The following is an 11,631-nucleotide window of genomic DNA, read 5'->3' as shown; positions in this document are numbered from 1 at the left end:
TACTAGTGAAATATTTAGTCTAATAACGCTCTTAGATATACAAACGCAAAAGGCAATCCTGCTGTTTTCTTGGGAGTCCTGTTTCTATCTCGGGGGCGGGGCACCATCCAGTTGTTAGTTTTAATGTGAACAGCACGTGGATAATGCAAAGCTGGCAGGACTCTGTGGAGAAGGATGCACAGCTTGAGGGTAGCGGTGGAGGCAAGATCTATCTGCTGAAATAGAGGAAACAGTGGAGAAAATGTGGATTTAAAGAAGCTTGATCAACCAACTGAATGAAACAAACATTAAAGAGGATGCATTTACCGAAGGTTTTGTTGATTTTTATATGAATTAAGCTAGATCTCTCTGATGGAGAAAGGAGAGATACTCCTCAAAAATGTAATTTCACAATAATAAGCAGAAATAAAAAAAAAGAAAAAACGTACTGGAACTATATGAAAGCCAGTGATTACCTGCAATGACAAATTGCAAGGCGTATTCGAAACGGAGTTTCAATGTTACAATGATGTTTCCCGAATAAAAGAATCACACAATTTTGGTTGAAAGGGGAAGAAAGAAAGAAAAAAGTTGAAACAAGATGGATTTATTCAATTCCAGCGGGATCAACGTGTCTCATGTAGTCTCAACAAATTTCTCATCTATGGAGAGTCAGTATTCCCTGGCATCTGTAGCGGGTCTTGCAGCGCTTGTAAGCTTTCTCATTGTATTTACTATTGTAGGGAACGTCTTGGTGGTAATTGCTATATTAACAAGCAGAGCACTAAGAGCGCCACAGAACCTTTTCTTGGTGTCTTTAGCCAGTGCAGACATCCTGGTTGCCACCCTTGTCATGCCGTTTTCTCTGGCAAATGAACTTATGGGATACTGGTTTTTCGGGAGAGCTTGGTGCGACGTTTATTTGGCCCTAGATGTCTTGTTTTGTACTTCGTCGATAGTCCACCTGTGCGCGATCAGTTTAGACAGATACTGGTCAGTAACACAAGCTGTAGAATACAACCTCAAAAGGACTCCCAAAAGAGTGAAATGTATTATAGTAGTTGTTTGGCTCATCTCTGCTGTGATATCTTTCCCACCGCTAATATCTATGGACAGAAATACGGAGAAAGACAATCATCCGCAGTGTGTGCTTAACGATGAGACGTGGTACATTCTCTCCTCTTGCATAGGATCTTTTTTCGCCCCTTGTATTATAATGATATTAGTGTACATTAGAATATATCAAGTGGCCAAAACCAGAACGAGAAATATGTCGGAAAAAAAACAAGGGACAGATGGATCTTCTCAAACTGAGAACGGACTAAGCAGAGGCACCTCTTTAAAAGCAAACGGTGAGAAGGAAAACGGGCACTGCCCAGCAATGCCCAATGAACAAAAAACACGAGAGGAAGATGATATAGACCTGGAGGAAAGCAGCACATCAGACGGCAAAGGGAGAAAAGGTCCAGACTCTGTCTCCAAGAAAGAGAGGAGGAGTAGCAGGAAAAACAGTTCGTTGTCCAAACACTCCAGCCGCATGTCGAGATCTAGCAACAAATCTATAGAATTGTTCTCCTCCAGGCGAAAAAGAAGAAGCACAGCATCTAGAAAGAAAATTTCACAAGCCAGAGAAAAGAGATTCACGTTTGTTCTTGCGGTTGTCATGGGTGTTTTTGTGGTCTGTTGGTTCCCATTCTTCTTTAGTTACAGCTTGTATGGGGTTTGCAGGGAGTCCTGTGAGATTAATGAGACATTATTTAAATTTTTCTTTTGGATTGGGTATTGCAACAGCTCTCTAAACCCTGTAATTTATACTATCTTCAACCAAGATTTTCGAAGAGCTTTCCAAAAGATTCTTTGCAAGAAATGGAAAAAATCATTTTAAACTGTTTAAAAACTCCTGCCATCTGTCAACTGTGTATGCTGCTTAAAAATATCACAGTAAATTCTGATTATTTTTGGCCTTGACAATCTACATATTAAGAAAGATGTTTAAACAAATCAGATTTTATATTTTTTAAATACTGTACATCAATGTGAATGGTTAACCCTGCCGTCCTTATTTTAAATCAACCAAACAGAAATGATTTGCTATTAAATGAAACAATCTCTTATACAAATGAATTTCTGAAGGTAATGCTAAATGCCTAAGGGAATCTTTATATTTCAGATTTTATGCAATGCACATTTGTCTTTGCTCACAGTAGTTCTAAGCATATTCATGTAAGGAGCTTTTGTTCTGTAGTATTAGAAGCCTGGTTTTGCATTATTACTAGACTGGTCATGGCTTATAACATCAGCTGTTTAAAAGGCCATTGTGAAAAAAATAGCCAAATAAATGTATGTGTAATTTTGCAAAGGGTAAAGCCTGTTCAGTGATCTCAGGAGATTACAGGTCTCTAGTGCAGAAATGTAACAAGGCTGAGATTTAACTGTTTTACTATACAAAGATGTTATTTATTTATTGAGGCTTATTGCGGTTTTACTATTTTGATTGAAAGTGCCATTGAATAAATATTTAAAACTACTTTATGGAAGCATTTTCATTTTTAAGCAATGCTGATTGCCATCCATTTTTTTCATGTTAATAAGCTGTATTGTGGTTTATATTACAGTACATTTAAAAGACCTTTTATCTAGCAATTTTTAGAATAAAATTTAATTTCTTTTAGTGGAGATTTTGAAAAGGATTTCAGTAATATTTTACTTGTGTAATATTCTGAACAAACTAGAGAACAACATCATGACAGAATCACTCTTTCTTCCTACACAAGCACACACAAAAGACTACTGTTTGTTGGAGTTCTCTCTCTTTTCACTGCACTGAGAGCCATAGTATTTCATAATAAAATTGTATTATGTCATTTTAAGTCACAATGACTTAACTTCCTAGATCCCCGCTTATGCACAGCAGAGACAGAGGAAGACAAACATAAGGGCTCTTTTTATGCCTCCAAAACAAATATTGATCTTTGTAAATTTGCAGTTGATAAGTGAAGTATAATACAGGGACTAGATGATAATAATTAGAATGTGTTATTTCAAAGCCCTGTAACACATCTGAAGTGTACAATTCTGGAAATGACCTCACTTATTGAACAGAATAAACTACTGTGATAAAAAGGAATTTTTATCAATTTGTCCAGGTTGAACTAATTCTGCTACTACTCACTTTCAGTTTCTTTGAGTATGTTTTATTCTTTATGCTTTGAAATACCCACTGGGCTCCATGAAGCCTTTAGTTCAAATTTTGAATCCTGTTGTTTGAGCTTCATTATTATATTCCTAAAGATAGTTTTCTGAAATCCAAATATGTGTTATTAAACTGTGTTATTGTATAAAAAATGACTTCCTTCAAAAGCTAAAGAAGTTCATTCCCCACAGGATTGTAATGGTATATACCAACTGATCTTGTTTCTGGTTTCTAGGTTAATAAGTACATATTTAGAATCCTTCAACAGCTTTTGAAATTTTTAGGATGGTCATACCAAGATGTTTAGTGAAATATGTCTTTTTTAGGTCCACCCTGTCTAAGGGATAAACAACTTTTTCCTTTCATTGCCCTTGTTTTTGGATATCCCCATTAGAATATGAGTCATACATCAATTGCAAGTAATCAGAGTAATTTGTCATTTCAGTTTACGTGCTATAGCATGGAGAGAGATGCTGTTAACTATAATTACAATTTGGTAACAGTCTGCTACCAGATAAATTGTGTTAAAATCTGTTGCACTATCATTGCAACATGAGGCCACCCTTAAGGCCAGGCTACATTGAATGATTCTAACACAGCGAATCCCATGCAACAGAATTGTGCTGCACCGTACCCCATCCATCAGGAGCAATAGTAACCCCATCAAGGAGAAACAGTAAGCAACAGAGTGCAATACAATTGAGTTCCATTATGCCAGAAGAGATGCTGGCAGTGAAGGGAAAGATAAATGAGAACATGGTATAAATAGATTTTTCTATTATTTTCAGAGTCAATAACATGATGGTTACTATTACAAGTGATTACTGTGATGCTTTTTCTAATAATAATAAACTACCCAATCAGCAGCGACAAGTTCTAAACGTACTGTATGTAATAAAGAAAGCCTCAATGTCTATTTAGTTTGCATGCACGGTGATTTTATGTCCATAAATACAGTACAATGTTAATCAATGAAATTCATGTTTTGTGCCAGGAGCTAGTGTATCCAAGCTCCTCTCCTCAAAAAAGCTTGGATTCATAGCTTTCTCCTGTCATTTCAAATCAATATAATTTTTTCTTACAAACCACTGAGAGCAAGGGTATGTTATAAGGACATTGGCTATTTTTTTTAAAGCAATGTACTGTATGTAAATATCATTGCTCAGAAAATTACATCAGTACTGCCCACCCCCATCACCTCTTTTAATAATTATAAAATGCATCCTATTAAAATACAATAAAGTGCAGGAAAACTCTACTTAAATAGGGAGAGGTGTGGCAAACAATTCAACAATCCACATGAACCCCAGGAAAAAGGCAAGTAAAGACAACTAAGCATAAGGAAACTCCAGACTCACACTCCTGTTCAACTATGATACGATTGGTAAGTCATGGACATAGAAGTAAAATAATTAGACACAAGAAACTAGACATGGTTTTTTAAAATATTGGTATGTAGGTTACATTAGACCCCCTGTTAGGCATATCCGCCTACACATGTAGATTTATTTTCGACGCTACACGTTTCATTACTAAAAACAACAATCTTTTAATAATTTCTCAAAATATGGCAAATGCAAACGATCTCCAATATCTTCTAAACATGACTACTAAGTTTGTTTTCATAGCAGTGAAAATATTTAATAATAAATTAATAGTGTAATGCTGACAACAGCACTTTAAATAGCAGCTGCACAACGGGTGATAATATATCTTTTTACTAGAAAAATCAAAACACAACACCACTGACTATATATCTCAGAACACAAGACAACCTAAGCTTTTCAGAACTGTTTTTCCTAACTAGATACATCAGCATAAAGCAAATAAACCACAGGAATATTCTCGCAGGAATATTTATCTCGCATTCAGTTTACAGAATTATATAAATAATTTATCAGTTCTCCAGCAAAATGCTAGCATAAAAGCACAGTTTTGCTAAAATACATAAAGAATGTTTTCCTTTACCTTGAAAAAAGTTTATAGAAACAATACACATTGCAACAAATATTTTCAGCTGAAGCTCCCTACGCATTCAAATTGACCAGCAATAAAAAAAGCGTATCTAATAGGTTAAAATAGCTGACCATTCAGAGACTTAAACCTTCCTCTCTATAGCATGCATGCATCGTTTTTTTTATTTGACTAAACCTGTTTCTTATGCTTACTATCCTCTCTAGGACTGGCAATAATTAAATACAACAGTAAAATAGTAAATAATTGTTAATTATTTTATTATTTTTACATTTTTTGGAAGGCTGACAAAAAGCAGTCCAGGTACTCCCAATTTCTTTTTATATTTGTTGAATCACTTTCAGATTTTTATCCAAGGTAGAAGACATTTTATAGAAGACACAGAAAAAAGACATTGACATCCTAGGTGTGCCACATCTTGAGAAATTTTCTTTTGAAGAAAGACAATAAAATGCATCTGTATTTTTGTTCCTGTTTTTGTTCTGGATATCTCTTTGGAATGTGTGTACTGAGAGAGAAATCTGAAGGTTCAGACAGGATGTCCAAGGGATTTTCTTTCATTCAAGACCCTAATGAGGCCTTTACTACATGAATGTACACTCCAAAATAATTAAAGATATTTAATGGTACATCCATTCCAGGAGAACATTGACCTTGACTTCCATTTGGGGGAGGGGGCAATAATTTAAGTTATTGTCCCCAGTTATAACCTTTTCTATGTTTAGCAAACTCTTTTGTGTTTTCATATTTTCATGTATGCAACATATCCCAGTGGTATACAGTATGTTGAGGTTATGATGTTCTTTGTATGACTGATGACAATAACTCAATCTCTAAAAATACTTTAGGCTACGCTACTTACCACTACATGATTTTGCAAATTACATTGTGTATAGCTAAATATGTATTATTAGCAACAAATGTCTCCTTCTGTATAAATTTCAGTTTACACTTTGCAGCCAGCTGCAGTCACTTTTACAGTCCATCATGATTCGATCTAAAGCAGAAACTTTAAAATCGCACACAATTAACATCTCTCTGGAATGTAATACTGTTTTTGTTTCATCAAATGTTTTAATGGCAATTATCAGCTAGATTGGTTTTACAGTTACAGACATTTCTACAGTCGTTAATGTTATTGATTGACTGATAAATGTTTTGATTTAGCTTTCAGGATATTTTTTAAATTGAGTTTGTGAATGTACAGATTCATAGTGGTAACTTTAAAAGTGTCTGTTAGCTAAAGGGTGCCGTACAGTGCTATGGTTACAGCATTCATTTCATTGTGAGTCAGATGATTCAAATTTACCTACTTAGGGGAAGATTTTTAAATATAATTGTAATCTTATTCCAAAGATTAAAGCATCAGATGTTAACAACTTGTACTGTATATAGGAGTTTCATTGTTTTTGAGGTTACGCTATGCATTGCAGTCAAAGGTTTTCATTTTCATACAAGTAGTTAGTATCAGGGCTGCACAGTGGTGCAGTGGTTAACATTGCTGCCTTGTGCCGGGGCTATAGGTTCAGTTCTGGACCTGGCATGGTATCTCTGTGGAGTTTAGATGTTCTCTCCATACTGTACAGTATATGCATGGGTTTCCTTCAGGAGCTCTGGTGTCTTCCCACAGTCCAAAGACAAACTGGTAAGCTAACTGCTTTCTGGGAAAATTGTCTCTGGTGCAAGTGTGTGTGTGTCTGTGTTAGATAGAGTGGTTAAAAAAAACCCATGAAAGAATGTTTAGAATAATAGCTCTACATAAATACATCTCTATTCTTCTTCAGGAAAATGTGAGATGGAGTATATAAATAGTGAAGTATGACCCACGAAAGTAAAGGCTGGAGTTTATGCATGACAGTGTCAGGTTACGGACATTCTATAATAGCAGCGTTGCCTTCTTCCACCTTGAAATGTTGGGCTTTGTTTCATTGTTTCATTGCTTTAGCAACTTAAATGGTTTAAAGGTATTCAAGAGTGTGTCGACATGTCTGGAAAAGGCACTATTTACAGTGTTTTTTTCCCCATTCAGATTATACTGTATATTATAAATCATTTTACATAGATCATTGTGTAATTCCAGTTAAAATACCATATACTGTAAATAATTAATTTAGTGACCTTAGTCTGTTAAAAAGATTGAAGTTTTTTCTGGGTAAACTGAGTATGCCTTCCAGAATGATTTAATGGTATTTTATGAAGGTCTATTTTGTCATGGTGTGTTGGTGTGATCGTACTGTAGTAAGCACTGATATGAACCCAAACCTAAATCACATACGAGCAGAGGAAAACTGTGTGCATCAATTGATCACATTGATCATTAAAGAAGGAGATGAGAAACCACCTTGGGTAGCTCCAAGTATTATTTTTCTGAAGAAAGCTGCTGCCTCCTTTAAAGCTGAAATGCTATTCCATTCTGTGGTAATTGGTATGGTTTTGTGAAAGTGAAGAACATAATCATTAGAAACGTCTTCCTTGACAGGCAACCATGAAAAGAGAAGGCAATGAAAATGAAAAAGGTGCAAGGTGATGAAGGAGAAGATTTAATTTAAATATAACCTTTAATAAATCATATCACAATCATCAGTGTGTCAAAAACTTCTGTTGTCTGTGTTCTATGACAGTCTTGTTTAGATATGTTCTTCTTCTAATTTTCATTTTTATATTTCTGAGTATTTTTTGTAGAGGGAAATTTAGATAGTGAAAACATACAATATCTATCAATATTATTGCCAAACAAAAAACATTTCTGAGAATCATTTATATTTAGGCTCTTCTACTGTAAGTCAAAAGCAAAAAATAAAAAAAAGCTAATATTTTAAATGGGTTAATTTGCTTGCAAGAACGGGAAGGTATTTGTAAGAGACAAATCTCACTTAGAATACTATACAGTTTTTGTCTTTTTCTACAAAATTGCAAAATCATTGAACTGTGAATTGAACTGTGAAAGAAACAAAATGGCAGTTAAATTAACCTCAGTGCTAAAGGGTATATCTACTGTAGATAAGTGAACGGATCTACATACTTCGGCTGATGTGAAACACAATTGACCTTCAGGAGATTTTATTGATGTTGTAAAGAATCACGAAGGTCAAACTCAATTTATATGGCCATATTAAAAGGGGTTAAAGACCTGAGGACTTGCAAATTACATGTTAACTGACACAGCATGGACAAGATGTGCAAAGACTAGGTTTGTGGTATATAAATTGTGTTATGATCCTTTAACAAAGAGAATTAGAATAAATATTGGTATTGGGTTATGAGTATAAGCCTTAAAATCATTAATAAATTACTGAAAACTTCTTAAAGCTTTCAAGTCAACAAAGTGTTTTTGGTTTTGCAATTATATCAGATAGTAATCTTTTTCCATACAGAAATTATACAATGTCATTTCATAAACACTGCGCTCTTGGAAAAACCTTAAAAAAGATCAAGCACTTTATCTTTCTACCAGTTTCTAGTAGATATGTTTTGTTCTGCTGATGTTATTTTTCCTTCTGGACAGGTCCTTAGAATAGCACTTTCAATAAAGTGGTATAAATGCAAAAGAAAACAAGCAGAAAATTGTGATTAATGTTTGCCTAAATGGACATTGTTGCTGCTATTATAGATTTCTTATATAAAATAATAGGAACTTGTGGATGGATGACTTTTATTATTGATCACTGCCAGCGAGTTAGAAGCTTCATTCTGTGGCTCATTAGAAAAGCCATTCCAAACTGCAAAACTCTATAGTTAACCCTTTGTGACATACTGTATGCAATTTAATCTGTGAATTACAAAAAAACATTTCTGTGAGCTTACTGTATTGAAATAATGCCTTTCATTTGCTTTTTACAATTATTTTAAAAATTTAAAAATTTAAATTGGATTCCACTACAGACTGTACAGTAAGTGTACTATATAGTTGCAAATTTGTATATGTTATGAGTTCGGTAATCGGGACCGAACCAGTGAGTGAACCCACTTGCAGGAGCAAACAAAACCAAGTCGTAATCCGAAAGAAAACCGTAACCGTAGGAACGAGCCGAGTGTCCAGGGGAAGCCAGAAATCCGAAGGGGAACGAGTACCGAAGCCGAAGCGAGATCCGAGGTCGAAGTCCGTAGAGCAATCCGAGAATCCAGGGGTAGCCAGTAATCCAAAACAGAGCGAAAGTAACCAATCCAAGCCGAGATCCGAAAAGCCGAAGTCCAAAGGGAAAAACCGCAAACCGAAAGCCAAGACGAACACAGAGTAGAAGAAGCGCAACCAGGAAGCTCGAAAGGGAAAACCAATACTGAGCAACGAGGTAGGGAAGGACAGGTGATTAAGTAGGATGAGACGGGGGTGTGGTGGTGAATGGGAAAACTGATAGGTGAACTGATAGATAGGGGCTACGCCTACTTCTGCCTCCTCCGTTGCCGGGAGGCAGGGATCGTAACATTACCCCCCCCTCTACGGGCGGCTCCTGACGCCCTAACGGGACGATCCGGGAAGTTAAGGTGGAAGTCTTGGATGAGGTTGGGGTCCAGAATATCCTTCTCCGAGACCCACGAGCGCTCCTCCGGACCGTAGCCTTCCCAATCGACGAGATATTGTAGGGATCCACGAGACCATCGGGAATCCAGGATTTTATTGACCGTGTAAGCAGGGAGTCCATCAATTATTCGAGGCAGTGGGGTTTTTTTTTGCGGTTTAGACAGGGTGGATCTGTGAAAGGGTTTAAGGAGGGAAACATGGAAAGTAGGGTGGATCCGAAGGGTAGGAGGCAAGGCCAGTCGGTAAGTCACAGGGGTGATCTGGGCGAGGACACGAAAAGGACCAATGTACCTGGGAGCAAGCTTGCCAGAAGGTTGCTTAAGAGGAAGGTTACGAGTAGATAACCAAACAAACTGACCGCGTCGAAGTCTGGGTGGGATACGACGGCGCCGATCAGTCACCTTCTTCCGCTGAGCTGAGGTGCGAAGAAGGGTGGCTTTGGCCTTCCTCCAGAAGGTCTTCAGGTTAGAGATGTAGTCCTGAACCGAAGGTACCTCTGTGTTGGGGTGGGAGTCAGGGATAAGAGGAGGCTGATAACCTAAAGCACACTTAAAGGGAGACATGCCGGTAGCTGTGGTATACAAAGAATTGTGTGCATACTCTGCCCATGGGAGCAAGGACACCCAATTGTCATGGGTAGAGGAGATATAAGTCCGTAAATAGGTCAGCAGTTCCTGATTCATTCGTTCAGTCTGACCGTTGGCCTGAGGGTGATAAGCTGAGGTAAGTGAGACTGAGGCGCCCAGTGACTTACAGAAGGCCCTCCAAAATCGGGAGACAAACTGGGGGCCCCTATCAGAAACAATATCCTTAGGGATGCCATGCAGTCGGAAGATATGTTGTACAAACAATTCTGCTAGTTCTCGAGCTGTCGGTAAGGATGGTAGGGGAATAAAATGGGCAGATTTGGAAAAACGGTCTACCACCACCATAATAGTCGTGTGTCCATGGCTGGGTGGAAGGTCAGTAATAAAATCTACTGAGAGGTGGGTCCAAGGACGGTCCGGGATGGGTAGGGGTTGAAGAAGGCCCGCTGCCCTCATCCGGGAAGACTTCGTTTGGGAGCAGATAGAGCAGGCCTGGACATATTCCTTGACATCCTTGGCCATAGTTGGCCACCAGAAGTCTCTGGAGATGAAATCCAAGGTACGGTGGAATCCAGGGTGTCCGGCGAAGCGGGAGTCGTGTCCCCATTGTAAAACTGCCGATCTGACGGAATTAGAGACAAATAACTTGTCCTGAGGGCACTGAGGAGGTACCGTCTGTCCTACCAAGGCTCGTCGAACAATTACCTCAATGTCCCATCTTACAGCTGCCAGGAACTTACCAGACGGGATGATGGGTTCTGGAATCAATTCGGCCTCAGGGGGGTCGTGGATCCGTGAAAGGGCGTCTGCCTTGATGTTCTTGGAACCTGGAGTGTAGGTGATCAAGAAATTAAATCTGGAAAAAAAAAGGGACCACCTAGCCTGGCGAGGACAAAGACGTTTGGCCGACTGCAGATACTCCAGGTTTTTATGATCAGTGTAAATTAAAAAAGGGTGATGAGCACCCTCTAACCAGTGCCTCCATTCCTCCAATGCCAGCTTAATGGCCAAGAGCTCACGGTTACCGACGTCGTAGTTCATTTGGGCAGGTGATAGCTTCTTAGAGAAGAAGGCACAGGGATGAAGAATCTGTTTTTCTCCATGACGTTGGGAGAGAACAGCACCCACACCATGGCCAGAAGCATCCACTTCGACCACAAAGGGCAAAGTTGGATCAGGGTGTTTTAGGATGGGGGCTGTAGTGAACAGGTGTTTCAGACGCTGAAATGCTTCTTCGGCTTGAGGGGTCCATTTGCCTTGTTTAGGTCCTTTACGGGTCAAAGAGGTTATGGGAGTGACCACCGAGCTGAAATTTCGAATAAACTTCCTGTAAAAGTTAGCAAAGCCGAGAAATCATTGAATGTGTTTTAGATTCTTGG

The 11,631-nt window shown here is 38.1% G+C and overlaps 1 protein-coding gene across 1 annotated transcript; it reads left to right on the top strand.

Moving 5' to 3' along the window:
- The first annotated feature begins 580 nt into the window (after positions 1–580).
- On the top strand, positions 581–1,864 carry adra2c (adrenoceptor alpha 2C). Its single transcript, XM_088918010.1, has one exon. It carries the CDS (start codon positions 581–583, stop codon positions 1,862–1,864), a length of 1,284 nt encoding a protein of 427 aa, XP_088774136.1.
- Positions 1,865–11,631: the final 9,767 nt, after the last annotated feature.

Source organism: Atractosteus spatula, chromosome 1 (genome assembly GCF_055471065.1).
Source record: "Atractosteus spatula isolate fAtrSpa1 chromosome 1, fAtrSpa1.hap1, whole genome shotgun sequence".
NCBI lineage: Eukaryota > Metazoa > Chordata > Actinopteri > Semionotiformes > Lepisosteidae > Atractosteus > Atractosteus spatula.
The sequence above is the reverse complement of the archived record's forward strand: the minus strand, read 5'-3'. Positions and strand labels throughout refer to the sequence as shown.